The 21,183-nt window shown below is 53.0% G+C and overlaps 9 protein-coding genes across 9 annotated transcripts; 4 read left to right on the top strand and 5 right to left on the bottom strand.

Moving 5' to 3' along the window:
• Positions 1 to 823: 823 nt before the first annotated feature.
• PG998_006919 (uncharacterized protein) lies at positions 824 to 3,447 on the bottom strand (the record flags this gene model as incomplete). Its single annotated transcript, XM_066873735.1, has 2 exons — positions 824 to 3,240; positions 3,279 to 3,447. 2 exons carry the CDS (start codon positions 3,445 to 3,447, stop codon positions 824 to 826), a joined length of 2,586 nt encoding a protein of 861 aa, XP_066729680.1.
• A 1,118-nt stretch (positions 3,448 to 4,565) lies between these two features.
• On the bottom strand, positions 4,566 to 5,743 carry PG998_006918 (Protein disulfide-isomerase; the record flags this gene model as incomplete). Its single annotated transcript, XM_066873734.1, has 2 exons — positions 4,566 to 5,173; positions 5,233 to 5,743. The coding sequence occupies 2 exons, from the start codon at positions 5,741 to 5,743 to the stop codon at positions 4,566 to 4,568; spliced, it is 1,119 nt and encodes a 372-aa protein (XP_066729679.1).
• A 400-nt stretch (positions 5,744 to 6,143) lies between these two features.
• Positions 6,144 to 6,910, top strand: PG998_006917 (40S ribosomal protein uS14). Its single transcript, XM_066873733.1, has 3 exons — positions 6,144 to 6,445; positions 6,574 to 6,673; positions 6,771 to 6,910. Exons 1-3 carry the CDS (start codon positions 6,384 to 6,386, stop codon positions 6,777 to 6,779), a joined length of 171 nt encoding a protein of 56 aa, XP_066729678.1. The 5' UTR covers positions 6,144 to 6,383; the 3' UTR covers positions 6,780 to 6,910.
• Positions 6,911 to 7,596: 686 nt separating this feature from the next.
• Positions 7,597 to 8,620, bottom strand: PG998_006916 (uncharacterized protein; the record flags this gene model as incomplete). The annotated part of the gene is made up of 2 exons (XM_066873732.1): positions 7,597 to 8,217; positions 8,309 to 8,620. 2 exons carry the CDS (start codon positions 8,618 to 8,620, stop codon positions 7,597 to 7,599), a joined length of 933 nt encoding a protein of 310 aa, XP_066729677.1.
• Positions 8,621 to 11,235: 2,615 nt separating this feature from the next.
• On the bottom strand, positions 11,236 to 12,570 carry PG998_006915 (uncharacterized protein; the record flags this gene model as incomplete). The annotated part of the gene is made up of 1 exon (XM_066873731.1): positions 11,236 to 12,570. One exon carries the CDS (start codon positions 12,568 to 12,570, stop codon positions 11,236 to 11,238), a length of 1,335 nt encoding a protein of 444 aa, XP_066729676.1.
• Positions 12,571 to 14,395: 1,825 nt separating this feature from the next.
• PG998_006914 (uncharacterized protein) lies at positions 14,396 to 15,656 on the top strand (the record flags this gene model as incomplete). The annotated part of the gene is made up of 6 exons (XM_066873730.1): positions 14,396 to 14,450; positions 14,515 to 14,633; positions 14,692 to 14,923; positions 14,986 to 15,273; positions 15,326 to 15,509; positions 15,578 to 15,656. 6 exons carry the CDS (start codon positions 14,396 to 14,398, stop codon positions 15,654 to 15,656), a joined length of 957 nt encoding a protein of 318 aa, XP_066729675.1.
• A 510-nt stretch (positions 15,657 to 16,166) lies between these two features.
• PG998_006913 (Major facilitator superfamily transporter) lies at positions 16,167 to 17,373 on the top strand (the record flags this gene model as incomplete). The annotated part of the gene is made up of 3 exons (XM_066873729.1): positions 16,167 to 16,608; positions 16,665 to 16,725; positions 16,806 to 17,373. The coding sequence occupies 3 exons, from the start codon at positions 16,167 to 16,169 to the stop codon at positions 17,371 to 17,373; spliced, it is 1,071 nt and encodes a 356-aa protein (XP_066729674.1).
• A 240-nt stretch (positions 17,374 to 17,613) lies between these two features.
• PG998_006912 (uncharacterized protein) lies at positions 17,614 to 18,069 on the top strand (the record flags this gene model as incomplete). Its single annotated transcript, XM_066873728.1, has 2 exons — positions 17,614 to 17,664; positions 17,740 to 18,069. The coding sequence occupies 2 exons, from the start codon at positions 17,614 to 17,616 to the stop codon at positions 18,067 to 18,069; spliced, it is 381 nt and encodes a 126-aa protein (XP_066729673.1).
• Positions 18,070 to 18,648: 579 nt separating this feature from the next.
• Positions 18,649 to 21,177, bottom strand: PG998_006911 (uncharacterized protein; the record flags this gene model as incomplete). The annotated part of the gene is made up of 5 exons (XM_066873727.1): positions 18,649 to 19,793; positions 19,864 to 20,370; positions 20,456 to 20,564; positions 20,626 to 20,832; positions 20,938 to 21,177. 5 exons carry the CDS (start codon positions 21,175 to 21,177, stop codon positions 18,649 to 18,651), a joined length of 2,208 nt encoding a protein of 735 aa, XP_066729672.1.
• Positions 21,178 to 21,183: the final 6 nt, after the last annotated feature.

Genomic DNA, 21,183 nt, shown 5'->3' with positions numbered 1-21,183 from the left:
CACTTTCGCACTGTCCGCAAGGATGGCGGCTTTCCTTTCACGAGGACTGCTGTATAGAGAGTTTTTGATGATCTCAACCCCGATTTGCTGCGGTCTGCCTTCGGGCGCGCGGCCGGGGTGGGTGGTAGTGGACGTCTGACAGGCGTTTTTCTTTTTATCTTTTCATTACTTGCTGCGGTTCGCCCGTGGCAGTGAAGAAGAGAATCTTTACCAGTGTCCTACTTAATGGTAGCATCATATATTGCATTCGTTGCCGCCTCTGTTGTTGTAGTGATAGAAGGAATCACGATGTAATGTGAGCATCAACGGGACAGCTATCAGCTGTCTTTCACAGACTCGTCTCTTGACTAAGATTTGCAATTGCCTGTCTGTCGCTGGTTGCCAATCTGTGTTTGTCGTGATCTGAAGCCTTGACAGAATTCATACATACCGATCATCACATGCCGTGAAGTATTCTATCTTGCTGAATGATTTTTGCTGCATAACACTCACGCCTCAATTTTCTTTTCGGCATGTTTGCTTTGCATTTCGACTTAGATTTTACAAATCTTGGATAACCATACACATCAGGACTTTTCGCAGTCGCACAGAAGCGTGAGTAGTGCGCTGAACCAACGAGAGACACCACTCAAATTCATACTAGTCGCACCAAGCTCGAGGAGTACGCAACTGATTCAGCTTTGTCACGATGCAGTTTTTCTTTCAAGTAACACATTGTATGCATTTCTTTCAATATCATTCCCGCTAGCTAAGTAAGGTAACACGTCATGTAAACGACCGAGGGCATTCTTCCCTCCATCGTGAAGATTGAACATCAACCGAGCTACAGCGGCGGCAACTCCTCGCGACAGATAGGACACTGCAAGCGAAACCGCATCCAACCCTCTAGACATTCCGAGTGGAATATGTGTCGACACGGCGTGACCATGTACACCCTCCTCGCGAAGACGCCCGCCACGCCCCCGACGGCCGTGGGATCCGCCTCGCCCGACTTGATGACGGGGACCTCGAGGACCTCGCGACAGATGGCGCAGTCGATGACGTGAATCTTTGTCGTGGGCTTGGCTCCTGCACCGCTGCCTTCGTCTCCGCCTCCGCTCTTCCTCCTCTCTAGCGAGGGACTGCCGGGCGCGGAGACCGAGACCAGCCCAATAGGCAACCCGCCGCTCTCGACGTTGTCCTCGCGCAGGATGGGGTGGTACTCCCAGGCCTCGGGCATCCAGTCCTTGGGCAGGCCGAAGCGGGGGCCCAGCACGTTCTGCCCCACGAGGACCCAGATCTGGACCCAGAGCCAGCCGGCGAGGACGGCAAAGGCGGTCCAATCGGGCTCCGCGAACGCGAAGTTGTCCTTGGCCGTGTAGAAATAGGAGATGGGCAGCAGCCGCAGCACGCTCTGGCCCACGACGAAGCGCCACGAGAAGGCCCGCCGACAGTTGCGGTAGATGTTGCGGTAGATCTGCGGCACCCAGAGGGACAGGTAGCTGAAGGCGAGCAGGTTGAAGTAGGTGGTACGGATATGAGGCCGCCAAGTGATCGCGGCCAGGGACAGGAAGAGGATGCCGATACCGATCAGGATGAACCGGCCGAAAATGGTGCTCACTGTCGGACCCGCCGGCGGTGCGGCAGTAGCATTAGCAGCCGTTGCAGGCGCAGGTAACCCAGCTGCCGTTGTACCCCCCGTGACCTCTTCGATCTCGGCATCAATGTCCTGATCGGACGGGATGATGATAGGTGGTGATGGCGGCCTCGGGTTTGCGCGCCGAGCGGCAGTGGACAAGATGGTGTTCGAAACAGCGTCTGCGTTCGCGTCAGGCGGCGTAGTCGTGGTGGTATTGGCGGGCGTCTCTGGGGGTCTTGGTGTATTTGCGGCAGATGTGCGCTGCCTCTCTCTTTCTTGCCTCCTCCACTCGGGTTCTTGGACTTTGAATATCTCGATCAGAAAGGCGACGGACACAATCATTGCCAGGAATGATGCAACTGTGACGACCAGCGATGGCAGCATAGTGGTTGATGCCGACAGGCTCCAAGCCGAGGACCCGAGGAAGGTGACACCGTCCGCTAGTAGTATGATACTCGTGGTGTAGAAACTGACACGACCCAATGTTGATGGTGTCGATGTCTCTTTGATCTGCATTTTGAGCAGCTGAACTTGGCAAAAGATGACCAGGGCGAAGCCCAACAGCCAGGTGCTCACGCTATGTAGCCAGAACTCCTGCTTCCAGCCTACGAGGTGTAGCCCCTCAGCTTGCGTGAACTCTGGAGGGCCCCTGGTCTCGAGGAAGAAGGCGCAGTCGGGAGAGAACATGACAGCGGACATCTGTAGTTTTGGGTGACGCTGCTGGGGAGCTCCCCGGGGGAAGCGAAGTTCATATTCCAGGTCCTCGATAGCCTTGGCCACGTCTTCCGGGCCGGTGAGCATGGGGTCGACCTGTAAAATATCCTTGTCCGGCGGGTGAATCTGTATGTATGCCACATACTCGCAGTGAGGTGCCGGGGTCCAACCTTCGCCCGGAGAGTCGAGGCTAGCGGCCCAAGGGTTTATAGGATCGCTGAACGTACGCTTCTCTTTCCTTTGCAACACTTCGTCCAGAGTCCTGTTTAGCAGAGATTTGCTAGATTCGTAGAAGTCCGGCCGGGTCGTCAGGTGAGGCAAGCCGAAAATGCCCGCAAACTTCTCGCTGGTGGTCGTCAAGAGCAGCGCTCCTTGCCGGGGCCAGTGCACACCATGCAGTCGCATGTCGAAGCTAGCACCCGTGCCCTCATCGTCGTCTATCGTAACCGTAGCGGAGACTTCGCGCGCAATCACCTCGGCGGCCGGCAACAGGAGGCCTTTGCTATGACGCGGCCTTTCCGGTTCGGTGCCCGCTTCCTCCTCGTCTTCGATCCGGAGCATCATCATCCCCTCGGATCCCGTGGCGTTGCGGAGCCAGTCGGCCTGCCGGCCCACCCAATCGATGCCCGGCGTCATGGCCGTCAGGTTGTAACTTCCATGCACTCGGCTGACCGAGGCGTTGCGCCGGATCCAGGGCCCCTTGACCACGCCCGACACATTCTGCCAGACGGGCGACTGCGATTCCGGGTCACCGACGGCATTGCGGCTCCACGCCTCGCAGCGGCTCTTGAACCGGCCCAGGTCGTCCCATGCCAGCCCGTCTTCTTTGCGAAACCCCGTCAAGTTGAGGTAGCCTGTAGGTATCGTGATGTTCTTCCCAGAATCGAGGTCGGGCGGCGGCGGGTCTTCTTTGTCGTCGTCGAGGTGGAGGTGGGGGCGAAGGTACCCCAGTCCGTCGTGTTCAGCACGCCGTGCGCATGTCGCTGGCGCGCGAGCCGGGCGCGTGTCAGAGAGGGCGCGGCGACGAAGCCCGGGCCGTTGTCGGGGCTCGTCGCAACCCAGAAGAGGAGGATGATGAGGAAGACAACGCGGGCATTGTCTTGCGGAGGAGGCATGGCCACACGGACGGGAGAGGGAGGTTGGATCACCGGGTGGTGGGCATCGTAGCTTTCCTAGAGACTAGACAATAGACAGTAATGCGATAACTTGTAGGGATTAGAAGCAAAGATAAGAATAGAGTGATTGTGTCGCGTGGTGTACTCCGTACTGCACCCTGAAGTCTAAGTGAAGTCACCGGCTTGTCGGTGCACCTGCCCGAGCTAGGAGAGCCCCCGGCCCACCCTGGTCTTCAGGGGTCTCGCAGCAGCTAAATCGGAACAGCAGGGGTTTAAAGAGTGAGGCGCATACCTACAGATCCAGTAGCAACCCGCCCGCGTCTAGGTTATTCAATCAACTGCGTATTCTTCCTATATCGCCCAAACATCACGCCAAACCGCCCACGACACGAGACCACGACTGCCCACGAAAAGAACGACCATTGCACGCAACAAACGAAAAACGCATATCCGCTCGGCTAATCGGACTTCCAAATCACACGCCCTGCGACCGATCGCGCCAATATGTCGTCCAAGAAACCGGAACCCAACAACACGAACGCCCCGAACAACAAAGAGGAGGGAACCGTACGTCGTGGTTTATAAAAGGATCCGTGGTTTTTAGGTCAACTACTTACGAAAGGATATACATTTTAGCCTTCCGATGAATTGACGGTCGTAGTCGAAGAGTTACTCAACTCTCTTTCCAACAAGTTCGCCGGTGTGTCCAGCGAAATATTCGCAAAGAGTATGCACTACCCGCCCAATTGCCCAAGCGGATGAAAACTACGAGGACGAGATCTAACCCGAAGGACAGTGGACGAAATGTCGCGGCGACTAGATAACCTTGAATCCGCACTAAAAAGCCAGCCAAGCAAGTGATTCGGCCTCGGCATCAAAACCGTGAATTACTCAATACACTTGTCTAAAGGCACATTGTAGGGAGGTTGGCGGTCAACAGGGCGTTGGGGAGTTTAGATCACGGAGGGTTGCTTTGTGTGCTTAGAGTGCGATAAATATGGATATGATTCTATTGTGTTGGCTTTGTGTCAAGAATAGGTATCATGCCTAATGCATTTCTCGTCATGGTCGTATCGTTAGAAGGTGTCCGACCCATAGGTGTTTTGAACCTTCGTTTACTACAACTCGTCCTTCTCACCAGTGACCTTACCGGCCACATCCTTAAGGAACTGGCGCAGGACGTTAGTCTTGCTTTGGAGCTCATCCGCCTTGGCCGGGGCCAGGCCTCCCTTCTTAAGGATACCGTCCAGACGAGCAAGCTCCTTGGCAACGTAGGTATCGCTCTTGGACAGCTTGTCGAAGACACGGACGTAGTACTCGGCGTACTTGTACTGGGCATCCTTGGAGAGACCAGCGGCAGCCTTCTTAGCCTCCTCAGTCAGGTCAGCCAGTGCAGAACCACCAGCAGCGAACTTCATGGCAACCTCGTTGAGAAGACCGATGGTACCAGCAGTGGCATCGAGACCGCCGCCAGCAACACGGTGGGTGCCGGTCTTCTCGTTCAGGAAAGCGATGAGGTCGGCTTCGCTTCGGCCACCGTTGTAGGCCTCGCCATCCTTGGAGCCGGCGGGGAAGTACTTGATAGTCGGGTACGAGGTAACGCCCTGCTCTTCAGCAGTGGCCTTGCTGTTCTCAGCCTCAGCATCGACCTTGGCAACGACGACCTTGGTCTCGAGGATGAAGTCCTCAGCCAAGGTCTCCCAAACAGGAGCCAAACTCTTGCAGTCTATTCACACAGTTAGCGCACCAAACAGCAAGATAATCGGAGGGATGTGATGCACGTACGGCCACACCAGGGAGCAGTGAAGGCAACAAGGACGTTCTTGTCGCTGCCAATGATCTCCTTAAAAGAAGCATCCGTCAACATGTTGACCTGGCTGGGCATCTCGAGCTTTCTCTTGGCCTTAACACCAGTCTTCTCGGTGATGAACTTGGTCAAGCTCTCCAGATCGCGTCCGCCATTGTAATCCTCGGGCTTGTCGCTCTTTCCATCGAACCACTTGAGGGTAGGGAAACCTTGGATACCGAATCGCTTGCCAAGGGACTTCTCGGCATCAGCGTCCACCTTGGCGATCTGGACATCCTTAGAGGCCGCATAAACACCAGCGAGCTCCTCGTAGACGGGTGCGAGGTTCTTGCAGTGGCCACACCACGGAGCGAAGAACTCGACCAGAGTGGGCTTGCCCGACTTGAGCACGACCTTATCGAAGTTGTCGGGGACGAGGTCAATGACGGCAGACTTGGCTGCTACGACGGCCGCAAGGCCGGAGAGCACGAGGCTCTTGAGGAGAACCATATTGATGTGATGGACACAAAAAGTCCAATGGATTGATGTGCAAAAGATATCGATTCAGCAATGCGATCAGGATCAAAGAGATGCCACGTCTTATAAAGCGGCGGTGTTTGGGAGGGATATAAAAAAAGAGCCGGCTCTTGACAACTGCTGAGAAATGCAGTCCCTCAAGGCAAGCTGTCAACTTGTCGGGCCCAAGCTCCAAAGCAGCTCCTACCTTGAATGAATGACGGCCCAGCCCCCGTAACTGCCCGTCTACCGTACTAAGCAGTTAGCAACAGCAGGGGCAAGTGGCGTTACTTCCCCTCCTCCAAATAGCCAACCTGGCTGATAAGATAAGATGTGAGAGATTGTTGGATTTGTGCACCGCCATCAATCGGATTACTTACTAGCCACACGTCCTCAAGCCCCCACCAGTATCAGCCCCCTACCGGCAAAGCACTGACCAGACACTTTCCCGCTGGTGGCTTCCCACAACCCAATTTTGCAAAAAAAGGCCATTCGCGCGAACATTTCGACTTTCCACTCTGATCTTGTACATCGACGACCGACCAACGCCAGACCTCGCCAATCCGCAACCGCACACTCCCACCCAAGCAAGCTTAGTCTACGTGACCAGCTGCATCGACAACAAACCGCCATCATGTCTCACGAAACCGTCTGGAACTCTCGTCCCCGCACCTACGGCAAGGGCGCCCGTGCCTGGTACGTTTCCTGTTAAAGATGGGAGGAGGTTGAAGAAATACAGAATTGGCCACGCCGATGATGGACTGCTGCCAGCCATGCTGTCCAAGGAAAGGGAACTTGCACTAACATATTGTCCTTCACTACAGCCGTGTCTGCACCCACAAGGCTGGTCTGATCCGCAAGTACGGCCTCAACATCTGCCGTCAGTGCTTCCGTGAGAAGGCTGCCGACATTGGCTTCGTCAAGGTACGAATAATTCGAGACGCGAAACACCTGCGCACACTATCCCTTGGTCTACGGGGGACTTTCCAGAAAGACCACGAAATACTAATACCATACACAGCACCGTTAAACGACCAAAAAAGACCGACATGTCTTTACTCGTCCCATTCCATAATCTCTCTTGCATCTTGTCATCTACGATGCGAACAACGTTCGCGGATATGGAGTTGGTCGGTTCATGATCTCGCAAGGGGAATAAAAAAGGGCTCACGGTTTCCCCTGGTGCATTCACCTCACAAACATTGGAGAGGTTGGGCTTCGTGGAAAGGAATAGCCAGGACTGCGATAGGGTCAAGCTAGTACACCACGACAATGCATATGGATTTTTGATGACAACCTACCGATCATCCGATTTTACCCTCTCGAGTCTCGAGCCGCGCTTGATGGGACTGCAACTATGAAAGGTTGAAGATCGGCTACGGCAAAAGACCACTTATCCGGGCTTCGTTATCGTGTTCACTGAGAGAGATTGATGAGAATGTTTTACCCCAAAACTGCTCCGTGCTTGTCACAATTGCGATGCTGGCCACAGACTTATCAATTACGCGTGCTAATGTATCAATCGGCTACGGACGTTCAGCTTTGTGTCAAGGCTCGCTCGGATTTCCTGCGGCTCCAATCTTGTGGTGGCTTTTTTATCAACTGCTCTAGATGGGAGTTACTGGAGCCAGGGCAAGTTTTTTGCTCGCCGTTATGAGATATCAACCAACCATTCGACTCCCATGCCATGCTTCGTCAACTTGATACACCTTTCTGAAGATGGTACCTAACTGCGTCTGACTGTGACTGAAGTCAGTCTTTAGTGTTCATATCGTGCAACCCCAGCTATATCAATACGATTCGCCCCGCAGACACATGGCTATTGCAGGTCTACATGGATACATATATCAGCCTTGAAACTTGATTTGTCTTCCCATGTTTAGAAGGTCCTGGAAACCACGTTGCACTTTCTCGAAGCGAACAAAGCCACAACTCTCACTTTCGAGGTGGTTGATTATGGACGCGAGCGACTTGAACTCTTTGTCGCACGTAATTCGGTTGGGGCAATGGTACAGGGTTGCTGATCTACACCCGGCGTTTACGGCGTTAGCCATATATTTCAATGTTGAATCAGTTACACACACTCTCTCTCTTCCCAGACTGACGTTTTGTGAGGAATGGGCACCCAATGACTTACGAGTGGGAGAGTTCAGATGCTGGGTCAGCCCCTGCAGCGAGCTAAAGAGCGAATGGCAGAGATAGCACTGGTAACCGCCCCGATAGGGGTTATACGACTGCTCGTTGGCCTCGTAGTAGGTCGAACCTTGGTAGCCGACCAGATTCTTGGTGAAGACACCTCCCGGATCCTTGCTGCGTACGAACTTGTACAGCGTATCGCGGTTCACTTTGCTGGCCTTTGGGCAGGCGCCGGATTCGAGGTGGTGCGTCATCCCCGCGGCTGTGACCCAACAGCTCCCACAGAAGGGGCACCCAATACTCTGGCCCAGGTGTCGGCGGGAGTGAAGATGCTATAGGGTGTGAGCTATGGCTTGAATTATCATACTAGACCAGTCACGCTCCCTTGCTAGCAATTGGGGGATTGATGATTGACTGACTGACCTGCTTCAAATTGTTGTAGCTCATGAACACCCTGTCGCACTCGGCACAGTAATTGTGCTTCTCATGTTGGTGACTGGTCAGTTGGTCCTCGGTTGGCCAGGTCAAGCTACAGCGGCAGCAATCGAAGGCGAAGTGGTTCATGTCTTCCATGTGCTTGAATTGTGTCGCCTCGGATCCGAAGTAGTGCGAGCACTTGTTACACTCGAAGACGGGCGGCTCATGTCCTGTCAATGTAGTATGATGCTGCCTCGCCAATTTGGTACCGAAGTATCCCCAGCACGTCCAACACCGCCAGCCATAAGGATTGCCCATGATAAGCAAGTGCTTGCGTTTCCCTTACTGTTGTGGTATAGTTGGTGAGCTCAATTACAGAGGAGAAGAAAGGCAAAGACGACGTTGAAGATGGCACGTTCGGTTTCAAGATATCGACCTTGTCCACGATGGATGCAAAACCATGCCGGAGAGGGCTTCTTCGTGGGGAGAAAGCCGAGAGAGCCTTGGTAGGCGAAAATGACCGGGAGTTGCGTTTGTTCGTGCAAACGCCATGAGACTTGTGTTACAGCAACTACGTCCATGGGTCTTTCCCGAGGCCTGTTTGCTCAAGAGTTGGCCACAGTACATTGAGGCAGGCACAGAGAGACAAGTTTCAGTCTTTAACCTTCAGGGCAGGAAAAAGCTGTTCACCGAAAGTGATTTTCTGGTCCATGTACGAGAGCCACAGGAGCAGGAATTGTAAATGCTATCGGGAAAGACCTGCCTAGGAGATTTGGATCTAGAAGACTAAAGTGTGTCCCGTCAACTTGAGTATACTCGGGCGAGGCCACTGTGGCCAGGGATCAGGATTGTGCCATTGTGGAAAGCTGTAGAGGAGTTCGGGATTGGTAACAGATTGTGGTGACCCTTGGCCGAGATGGCATTTGCGACCTATATCTAGTAGTCGGTATTTATCTTTTGTTTGCCAACCTGATAGCTTGTAAACAGAGTCAGCGCATGGGTGGCTTTTCTCCTTCAGCTCGGTCCCAACCCATCATGTTGTATTCCGTACTGTCTTGCGCTTTCTTATTCGCCGAATCCCTGGAGGGCACCGTGGTAACACAAACGCAGCTGCTAAGTTCATGTCTACCGGAACAGCTGCTCAGCTTGACGATGAGATCGATCTCGAACGTGGAATATCAGTCAGCAAGCTCAAGACCGAAGGGACAGGTGCACAGGGAATCGGGCTAGAAAGGGGATGGTACAAGATGGTTGGAGGACGTGTACCTGGAGAAATTGGTTCAAAGGCTGTACATTCTTAGAACTGAAGTTTAAACATAAGTTTGAGGAATCTAGGAGTTGGATGTACTATTGGAAAGCTAATGATCTTGACGTTGTCAAGAGCTGGCGTATATCCAAATACCACCGTCAAGCTACATCTGAACGGTCATCATTACATAAACCCGCCGTTCCTATCGCAACACCCCGTATAAGGCTTCGTGCCGACTACAATCTGTTCCCGCATTGCATTGGCCGAAGCAGTTGCTACTGGCCCCTGGTGATCCTTCGCCTTGTTTTTCGTATGCTTGATGGGTTGAGTCTTCCCTCTCAAACATCCCCGGCACCGGTTCGACAACGTATGATATCTTATTAAAGAAGAAGAGGTGGACTTCAAAACCCCCATCAAGAAGCAGAGTACCACTGCAAGCACGAGTAAGGTATGTACCGGCCGCCACTCCGGATATAGAGGCTCGAGGAACTCGGCATCGATAGCCATGGGCGACCCGCCACCCTGAAGTTGATTTGGACGGTCTGACCAAGCGCAGAAGTCTTCTCCTAGTGCCTCGTATCTATTTTCATCCATCGGAGAGTTAACTAATGGCGGTTCCGTTCAAAAAGGGGGCGGAGAGGTACTAGGCACTTGAGCCACGTTTGAAAGGACATAATTTGCCACTTACTCTTCGCAGACGGATGTGAACCCAGACAGCTTCGCATAATCGACCAAGTCGTGCCTCGACACCAAAGCCTTCCGGGGGTTACTAAACTGGCCAATACCGTCTCCTTAGCGTTCGCAACTCGAGTACGTCTTATTTCCATGGGGGCCATGTATCGATAGAGCACTCTTTCGTGCAATTGTCAGGGACCAGGGGGACCCTTCGCTTCACTTGCTCTTCTACCGAGCAGAAAAAGCCCCCGAGAACGCTGATGATGACGACCTCAGCTCGAAAATAAAGTGGTGATAAGGGGGATAAACACATCGATGTCCAGGCTGGCTCTCAGGTAACCTAACGGGGAAAGGGGAGGGAGAAGTGGCCACGTCGAATATCAGACGACCTACGAGGTATATACAAGCGAACGCTCGCTGCCATCACGTCTTGAGTAGATTGGGCATTGGTGATTCGATTCTCGGCCAAGGCGTAACGTTGCTGGGTGTAACACATACGAGATTGGCGGAACCCTTTCCCTCTCGTTGAAAACCGTTGGCGAGACCTACCACGTACCAAGTGTCACCTGTCAACGGTTCACAAGCCCCGATGGACCGCGGCTGGGCCTGCCGCTGTCAACCATATTGTTGCACTTCCAGAACACGAGCGAGAGACGGTTTGGTTTGGTTTGGTTTATTGTAATTTGTTTCATTTTTGTGGGTTTTGCCAGGCCTTCCTCGTTGTAAACCAAAGTACAAGAGGAAAAGTCATAGACAGGAACAGAGGGGAGATGACATGATGTCTGAGCTTCATGGAGCCAAATAAAATGTACACGAGAATTCATCTCAAAATCAGCGGTGGGTGTTGTACATTTATACATGTCATGTCCATATACGGGTCATCTCAATAAAACTCCTTGCCCCCCATACCCGCAGTCGTAGCAAGCCGCCCACCGAGTTTGCTCGCTCCATCCCTCGTACACATTAGGTATAGGTAAATTCGTGATACCAGTAGATCGTCTTTTCTAGTTTACTTGATGATTCGGGTAATGATACCAGTGGCAACGGTGCGGCCACCCTCACGGACGTTGACACGCTGACCAGCCTCGATGGCAATGGGCTGGTGCAAGTGGGCAACCATCTCGACGTTGTCACCAGGCATGATCATGCGGGTCTTGTCCTCGTAGTCCTCGGGGAAGAAAAGCGCGCAGGACTCATCGGCAGTACGCAAGAACATCTGAGGGCGGTAGTTCTCGTGGAAACCGGTGTGGCGGCCACCCTCATCCTTGGTCAGAACGTAAAGAGAGATCATGAACTGGGTGTGGGCCTTGACGGTGCCGGGCCTGACGACGACCATACCGCGGCGGACATCCTCGCGGCGGATACCACGGAGGAGGAGACCGGAGTTGTCACCGGCGCGGGACTCGTCGCAAGACTTCTTGAAGGTCTCGATATCGGTGACCTTGGTCTTGATGATCTCGCCGCCCTTGCCGACCAGCTCGACTTCGGAGTCCTTCTTGAGGACACCTCGCTCAACACGGCCCGAGGCAACGGTTCCACGACCAGCAATGGAAAAGACATCCTCAACAGACATCAAGAAAGGCTTCTCGGTATCACGCACGGGTGTGGGGATCCACGAATCGACGGCCTCGAGAAGCTCGTCAATCTTTTCCACACCGATCTCGGGTCGCTTGCCTTCCATGGCCATCAGGGCGGAGCCCATGATGACGGGGGTCTCGTCACCCTCGAAGCCGTAGTGGCTCAGCAGCTCACGCATCTCCATCTCGACGAGCTCCAACATCTCGGGGTCGTCAATGGCATCAACCTTGTTCACGAAGACGACAATCTTCTGGACACCGACCTGGCGGGCCAGGAGCAAGTGCTCTCGGGTCTGGGGCATCTGACCGTCGGAAGCAGCGACGACAATGATGGCACCATCCATGTTGGCGGCACCAGTAATCATGTTCTTGATGTAATCGGCGTGACCGGGGCAGTCGACGTGGGAGTAGTGGCGGTTTTCGGTGGCGTACTCGATGTGGGCAGTAGAGATGGTGATACCACGCTTTCGCTCTTCGGGAGCCTTGTCAATGGCGCCGTACTCGAGGTAGCTGGCCATGCCCTTCTCGGCCTGTCGCTTGGTGATGGCGGCAGACAGGGTGGTCTTTCCGTGATCGACGTGACCAATGGTACCAATGTTCACGTGAGGCTTTGATCGCTCGTAGACGGCGTATGAGCGGTAGATGTTGAGGGCGGCAGAGACATTCTGGGACTTTATTGACTGCAAAGGATTGGCGGTGCTACCAGTTCTGAGAGAGAGGCGGGATGCGCGCAAGAAGGGCGCAAGTGTTCTGAAAGCGGCCGACATCTTGAAAGGACGACTGGACCAAAGGCACCCAATACCAAGATGGTTCGATCTACGACGGGGAAAGAGAGGAGAGTGGTTGATGGATTGGGTCAAACGTCGTTGGGGATGGGGAACGGAGGTAGAAGAGGGACAGAATAGCTGCGTCCTGCGTCTCTTCCTACCGATTGCCGTGAAGCTCGCACTGCTAAGAAATATTTTCGTAGCGCACCCCGGTCGGGCCAATCAATTGCGAGTGCGCTGGATTTCCATTGGATTGGCTCCAAATGAGCTGCTGCCCCACCAGAGCAATTGGAGAGCTCGTCAAAAAGATGATGCGTCACCAAATAGAAGCACAGACTCAATGCCAGCAGCAACCTGGGCAAAAAAATGGCAAAATACATACAACACCGAGGATTCCCAGGTCGTCACCGACCCTAGTACTAATTCGGCTCTCTGCTGCTTATATATGGGAGAGCGGACGGGATCCCTAGTATTCAGCAGGATGTGGTCGTATGTGGAAGAAACTGCTGTTTAGAGAGTATATATTAGATGTATTTGCACTGTCTGTCACTTTATTGATTTCTCCCGCTCCTCCGTTCTCAAGTCGGCTTTCTCCTCAAACTCCAGAAACCTGTTGAAGATGACCAGCTCATCTTTATATACAAAAGCAAGGCTTTTCGAAGAAAGCACACGGCCGGCAAAATCATTGCCTACTTGCCACAATGGGGGAATGAAGAAGTGTCGTGTATATGACTTGACGGAAGGCAAATGCTTCACATTCAAGGAACAGACCCAGCCACGTCTCGTCAGGAAGTATAAGTCAAAACGGTGGAAACCAATCGTGAACTTCACTTCTGGTAAGCCAGTGCTTGACACCTCGAGCGCCAGCTTCTCAGCCCCCTCTTTATGAGTGCTTGAGAGGTCCAACAGGGATAAGACGGATCCTCATCTCGTCGTGTCTGGCACATCCAGTGTTGCCCAACTTAACACCTTTACATTCGCATCTTCCACAAGAAACAGCTGGGAGCTCGCTATCAGGGTGAACATGCCACTGTCCGCCATCCTTTGAGTGTTTCGAAGACATGAATAACCTCGACTCGGAATGCCAGAGTTCCTCAAAAGCGGATGTGGAGAGCAGAAAGGCAGTTATATCCGCATTAACTAGTGTCTGCTGTGTTGTGTGTCCCACCCGATGATCGAACACATGAGGCCTCAACTGTATTCGGCCTGATGGCGATGCAGAGATTTGAGTACCAATGTTGACCAGAAGTGTCTGTGTCCGGGCTTGCCATTCCAGCTGCGTGGTTGCAGTGAGCCGTTCATGGTACTGAAACCTCTCGAGTCTCCCTGTTCCTATGTCGTGGGTGATACTGCCGTCCTCGCGGGCACAGAACAGATGGTTCGAGCCGCCGGCTTGTACGATGATAGCAATCGCGGTCCCCCGCCTTAGGGTGGTATGGGACCGTATCATCCATGCCTGGTTCAGCAGTAGGCGAGACGATCATATAGAGAAACCGGCCACAAGCGCCGGCCAAGTCGGGCGACTCCTACCCGAGCACACCGGCGCCCCCTGTCAATGGCCCTGTGTGTCCAACCTAGCCGGGGCTGTTGAACCAACATAAGTAACGCTCGCATTTCATTGGTCCAGTGAACCCGAGCCTCTGGTAAGTCGATCTGGTCTCGACAGTTTCCTTCATCATATAACTCTGAGATTCTTCCAATCGTCCACCACGACCAATATATCTCGAGTTTGCCTGTTTATTAAATCACATTTTGTCTCGTTCAACTAGGTGATAAGCAAGTATCAACTCTAGATTCATGACGGCTGGACTGTGCCTCGTACACCATGGCTATCGATGCACGAGGTGTTGATGCAGAGCTGGATGCTAATCTTCTTGCCGGTATGCCATTAATGTCCAGTATCCACGTCGCGCAAGGCTATTCGAAACCTACTGACAATTATAGCTTTGCCGGACGGGGCGGAAGTCACATCGGTCACTCCGGCGGGGCTCAGCGAGTGGTGCAACACTTACAGGATTGAGGTGATGCTTGCAGATTTCACCTCCTGGGTCTTCTTCCAAAAGGTAGGGGTCTCTCTGCCGTTATCATCTTTGACTGAGGGCTAACCATCGGACTTTAAAGGAGTGCAAGGGGCAGTACGGTTATGATATGATGCAAGCTAGCTTCCAGGCTGCATCAACACTGCACAAATTCATACCAGAATTCAGCCCAAAGCCTATCATCCTAGGAACTTACAAATCAGACAAGAATTTACACTTTTTTCTCTCTGATTTCATTGAAATGAGCGAGGATGGCATCCCCAGCCCTGAGTCTTACATGGCTGCTGTGGTTGCTCTGCATAACCGGAGCTTTGGTAAGTCTCCTGACGGGCAGTTCGGGTTCCCGATACCCACTAGGTTTGGAGACCTGGAACAGAGCAACCTCTGGACTGGTTCCTGGGAGGCCTTTTGGACGAACCAAATGAGGGAAATCGTCGACCGAGAGCAGCGGATAGGGGGCAGCACCCAGAGGACCTTGCTAAACTTCGGCAGGCCTACTTTGACAAAGTCCTTCCACGATATTTGCGACCTCTGGAGTCTGACGGCAGGTCAGTCACGCCCTGTATAGTACATGCTGATCTTTGGCCTGGAAACTGCCGATACAGGCTGGATAAGGAGACTGTTTGCGTGTACGATGCAAGTGCCTTCTGGGGTCATAACGAAGGTTCGTAATCGTATTTTACTAAATATACTCATACTGAACACCTCTGTTTCAGTGGATCTTGGTGTGTTCCGCAACCCTCGGTATCCTCTTGGACAACTCTACCTGCAGGAATATTGGAAGAATATACCCATTTCAGCACCTCAAGAGGACGCAGATAATCGCAGCAGTATGTACATGATTCGCAACCAAGTCCTGCTGGCTACACTGTATCCAACACAACCCAAACTTCGCGAGGTGTAAGTTACCATGGTCCTTCGATATTTCCCTATCCATATGAGTCTAATGTATTTACCACGCGACTTAGCTGGGCTGCGAGCATGCGGCACTTAGTGGACACCGTCATGGAGGAAGAACAGAAGATGGCCAGATTTGTCAGAATATAAGGCGGTCTTGGCTGAAGAATCTCAACTAGAACCACCTTGCTCTTTTGGCCGACTAGATAGTTTGACAAGAATCCAGTAAGGACATAAAGGGGTGGCCAAGGAGCTAGTTGATTGTAGATATCCGTGAGTTTACAGAGTGCGTAGCTCGTGCTGAGTGTATTGCTCTTCACACTGAAGAAGAAGACTCTTTCCCCTTTCAATGACTTTCTCTTTATCTAGCCGAGCAAGGGACTTTGATGTCCCCCTGTACAGGGTACATGCATAAAGGTGTACACATGTAGCTAGTCCTCTTTCGTTCTTCCGCCGGTGGCGACGAGCCATCGCTTCCACCTCCTACATGTTGGGTGGTTGGAACTCGGCACCCCCTCATTCATCTCTATTACTTCGCAAAGCCAAGATACCACGGCCGCCACATGGTCCCTCTCTCGACACATTACACAGAAAGGCGTTTTGATACATACGATGGCATCTCTCACTACACACTTGCCATCTGGCAATTCGGCTGACGCGATGTATTCAGACCCGGGCGCGGGTGCGGGAACTACAAATACAGAGACAGACTTACACAAGACTGATCGGTTGCCGACGTCCCAGTCACTTTCAGAACCCTACACCGTCTCCAAACCATCACAGAAACTTTGGATCAGTCTAATTACGTCTTTCGCAGCCATGTTCTCGACGATGAGTAGTTTCGTTTATCTCCCTGCGCTTGTACCGATATCGGCAGATCTGAACGTCTCCTTGTTTCTCATCAACCTCACCGTCACCTCATATCTGGTTGTTGCAGGGGTCGCACCCGCGTTCATGGGAGACATGGCGGATCAGAACGGGAGAAGACCAGTCTATATACTTATGTTCTCGTTGATGATTGCGGCAAATGTTGGCATGGCGCTGCAGACTTCTTTCCCAGCGTTACTGGTTCTCCGTATGGTCCAAAGCGCCGGATCTTCAGGTAACATATCACCATCCCTTGTGGCCGAGAGTGACTAAAAGCAATATCAAATACAGGATTATACGGGGCTGCATATGGAGTTATCGCTGATATTTCAAGGATCGAGGATCGAGGGTCGTATGTAGGAATCCTGCTACTGATGTAAGCCCAATCCGGTACCCTTCCCGATCAAGCACGTCACTTACTCCTACTTACAGGACAGATGTTGCTCCAAGTTTGGGCCCAGTAATCGGTGGTGTTTTGGTCCAACAAGCGGGCTGGAGATGGATCTTTTGGTTTTTGATAATCCTGACTGGGTCACACTTTCTCGTGATCCTTTTTTTGCTCCCGGAAACTCAAAGACGAGTTGTCGGCAACGGCTCTTGGAAAGCCGGAGGAATTTACAAGACCTTTCTGCCTTCCCTAAGACCAAGAGCAACTGCCCATCAAGCCGAGGGGGTCACACCCAAACGGGTGTGCCATCTCCCAAACCCCTTTACCTGCCTACCTATTCTTCTGGATAAGGCATCGCTGCTCACTATTCTAATAACTGCCGTAAACTACGCAGTGAAGATGACGCTTCAGACGTCATTGGGGACGCTTGGTGTCGAGACTTACAGCTTATCCTACTTGCAATCCGGTTTGACGTACCTCCCATCAGGAATAGGAGGCGGAATTGGATCTTTCATTACCGGTAAGACGACTGACCTCTCTACTTTACTTCACGTACATGCTGGTTCACCGGCTAGAATACTGATTTGGGTACCTACTAGGGAAGTTACTTGATCTAAATTACGAGAAGACAAAAGCACGTCTCAAGGCAGAAAATGGAGAGCAGGTCGACAAACTTTCGCTCGATTTCCCCCTAGAGTCGGCCCGGCTTCGAGGAGTGTACACACTCTCTATTATAGGATCGTTGGGGGCTGTTGGATACGGTCTAGTCCTTATGACCCAGACGGCAAGACATTTCACGGGCTGAGATATTGATGAGTGGCATAGCTAACAAGGGAATAGCATATATCTGCCATGCTCATCATGCAATTCCTGACTGGGGCTACAACAGCGAGCACATTTGTGGTAAGTCTTTCAAGGCACATTCTCATTTTCTGTATGAAAGCGAGAGTACCAGTACTGAGATGAGTCCGGGCATAGTTATGCGGTACACTTCTAACAGACCTCAATATCCAACGGTCTGCAACGGCCCAGGCTGCCTCCAATCTTGTCAGATGCCTCACTGCGGCGGGCGCTATTGCAGCTATGGAGGCTCTGGTTCAGTCTCTTGGGCCCGGTTGGTGTTTTGCTATCTACGCGATCTTGCTCATGATGTGTGTTCCTTTAGCGTGGGTCTTGCGCCGGCAGGGCATGGCATGGAGACGCAAGAAAGTGGGGGAGTATCAGGTCCGGGTGCCGGCTCACAAGGTCCAAATGAGGGACCGGAAACGTTTTAGAACAGTACCTATGATGACTTCATTTAGCGTCTGAAATATGAACCCTGGTGAAATTGATCAAATCACTTCAGCTTGATAATGCTCTGGGCCTTGACGGAAGACACATCCCAATAGAGAGCAAGCGATGTAGTTCGGGTGATTGGGCAATGATCGCGTAGAAGAAGGGCTCCAGAACAAGAGCTTCAACTTCAGAGAGGGGGGGCTGTTGTTGGTATTGGTCAAGGTTCTGCCCAAATTAGGAGGGTTGAGCCCCGTCGAGAGCGTTGCTTAAGTATTGGGCGCTTGGCAGATGAGACGTCATCTGGGCTGCTCCAAGCAAACCCCTTACTTATATTTCACACCTCTGATGGATTCGGTTCCTTCTAAGGTTGCATCGCGAGTACATAGTGGGCGTGGTATTGAAGGGGCCTACCAATTATTATATCTATACTCGGTATGCGATGGCAGTGGCACGACGTGACGAAAGAAGAGGACTGCATGGCATGACAGTGGTAGTTTATCTATTGTGTAATCGCAGGCCTCAGCATCCCGCAGATGCTGTGCTATACTAGCCACTGTTGTAAGTTGCGAAGAGGGAGGACCCATTGCTATCGCGAGCTATATGCTTTAATCACTAAGCGTTTTGTCCAGCAGAACACTTCTCGTGCTGCATTGTTGGCGTCCACTCAGGCAACCCCAAAGCCGACCGCTTCAACTTCTGGTATTGCCCAAACTGGGCGTTCATCTTATGCTCCGCCAAGCTGTGGCCGAACTGGCTCCAGCTGCGCATCATGTTTACTTCCTCAACCGAGAGGCCCTGCAGTAGACGTTTGTCACTGGCCATCTTCTCGTTCTCTAGCTTCTGCCCGACGAGCTCGGCGGCGTTAAGGGGAAGGATAGAATCCCAGGGCTTCTCCTGGCACTTACACGTCTCCCACTTGTTACCGTCTTCCGAACTGTCAAAATCAGGCACGCGGGGAACTTTGCCCTCATTGATGTACGCGCGGATGTGTCGGATGGTGCACATGGAGGTGCAGGCCGAGGAGCAGTGGCCCATGCCGTCCGTCTGCTCGACGACGCTCGCGCCCGCGAACCGGCGCGTCATCTTCAGGGCCGCGTAGAGCGGCGTGACGGGGTCCAGATGGTTGGTCAGGAACAGGAGGGGGAAGCTAGTGTTGATGGGCGCGGGCTTGCGCGCCGGGTGGTCGTCCCAGTCCATTGGGGGGTCTTTGGCCTCGATGGCCCAGTCGTTGCAGCCCATCATCAGGCCCATCCAGATGTCGGAGAAGGACGAGATCGAGGACAGGTCCTTGAAAACCTTCTCGAGCTCGGGGACGGTCTCGTTGAGTTTGTAGCGCTTGTCGCTGCACATGACGGCTTTCTGGGCATCATCGGGCCAGACGGGCAGCCTCACGTCCTTGCACAAGCTGCCCACGATCAAGGGATGGACGAATCTCGACAGCCCTTGGTCCGTATGGACTGCATGTAGGAACTCCGCGACCGAAGGGTACGCTAGGTTCGGCGTGTATAACGCCTGGAAAAGGACCATTCGTACATCGCCGGTGGTCAGTATCACGGGTATGTTACCTTCTGCGCTAGTCACAATCCTGGGCTCCTTCAGGAGGTTTGCTATAATATCTTGGTAGCGGTTTTGGATATCATTTAGCGTGTCGCCTTTTTCGTAGAAGGCACACTTTTCCTCGGCTTCAACACAATAGCCGAAGAACTTATCGAAGATGGCATCGGAATCGATAATGGAGTCCCTCCAGACGGGCCCCACTAAGAAGGGTTCAGGTCAGTCGGGAAGCCCAGATCGGACACGACGAGGGGGCGAGAGTCTAACGCTTACCATAGTGATCGGCGTCTACAACACCATCCAGCATAACTCGGCCAACTGAGTCCGGAAACATGGCGGCAAATGTTGCGCCGAGCAGGGTGCCGTAGCTGAACCCCCAGTAGACCAGCTTGCCCTTGGTACTCTGAGGTGAGTGGTTCTGATTAGAGTTCATCTCATCCGACTCCAGATGGGGCTGGGCAGGCTTGGCAGTCTCAGCAGTCGCATCTCTCCATGCGTCCCAGGCGTGGACGATGGACAGCAGGTCCCTGGCTACGTTGGGCGTGCTGCTGTATTCGAATATACTGCCATCGCCGCTTTCGTCGGATACCCGCTGGCAGAGCTTGGCGAGAGCGCGGGCGCGAACATCAAGCTTGGACAAAGCTACATTACTCGAGTTGATCAGGCCAACGTCATGCCCGGAAATGTCCCACGTGAGCCTGTTCATGAGGCCCATATTCTGGCCATCGACGCCATTCCAGCCTTTAGCAGCGAAACAGTCGGCTTTAGGGGTGGTTGCACCTAATCAGGAGTTAGCAAGCTATCAGCACGAAGGTGATCGACCCGTGGACTACCCCCTCGGTATTTGGGGTAGGAGATCACTTACCGATTCCTCTTGGGTCAAAACCGATCACATCGTGTTCCGTCCCGACGACGCCTTGGATCAACTGGCCTTCGAGGAGCGCAAACATGGCGCCGCTGCCGCCAGGCCCTCCCTAGTTTGCGTTTTAAGTTCACATTCGGTAACACTCAGGGTAGCATCCCGCGAAGACCTACTGGATTCAAAATAAGAGGTGACTCGCTGTACGACATGGGATCATCGGTGCGGTTGTGGCCAGGGATCATGACCATGGCGATATGGACCTTGGGGTGGCTGGCCGATTCGTTCAGCGGGCGATGGTAGTCCATCGGCACCGTCAGTCGAGCGCATCGCTGCCCGGCAGAGAAGCATGGATGCCATTCAAGCTTTTCACTGGGCTTAATCTACATGCATGCATATCGGCACTTAGCAACCTATACGATGGGGACATTGGGCACAGGAAGGGGAAGGATCCGAGAACCCGCAGCAAAAGAGCTTGTTGTGCTTACTTGGCTCCAGATGCCGTCCTTTGTGTTCGAACTTGACGATTTGCCAGTATCACCTGGCAATGCTGCATGAGGCCACGCTACGAAATACCAGATTGCACCAAATGCAATCAACGACTTCAGTAACCACGAGGCGGTGGTTCCTGTAGTCGCGGCCTGGGGGCGTTCAGACAGGCGTCCAGGCGCCGTTGGACTAGCGTCGACGTCGACAGGCGCGTACTTCTCCCCAGAGATGCCCGCCATTGTTTC

The sequence above is a fragment of the Apiospora kogelbergensis genome (genome assembly GCF_038363985.1).
Source record: "Apiospora kogelbergensis strain CBS 113332 chromosome Unknown utg000005l_segment0_segment0, whole genome shotgun sequence".
Classification (NCBI taxonomy): Eukaryota; Fungi; Ascomycota; class Sordariomycetes; order Amphisphaeriales; family Apiosporaceae; genus Apiospora; species Apiospora kogelbergensis.
This window is presented reverse-complemented; position numbering and strand designations above follow the sequence as displayed.

Coding starts and splice junctions, on each gene's coding strand:
- PG998_006917 (XM_066873733.1), top strand. CDS start 6,384: ATGTCTCACGAAACCGTCTGGAACTCTCGTCCCCGCACCTACGGCAAG. Junction 6,446..6,573: donor GGCAAGGGCGCCCGTGCCTG/GTACGTTTCCTG, acceptor CCTTCACTACAG/CCGTGTCTGCACCCACAAGG.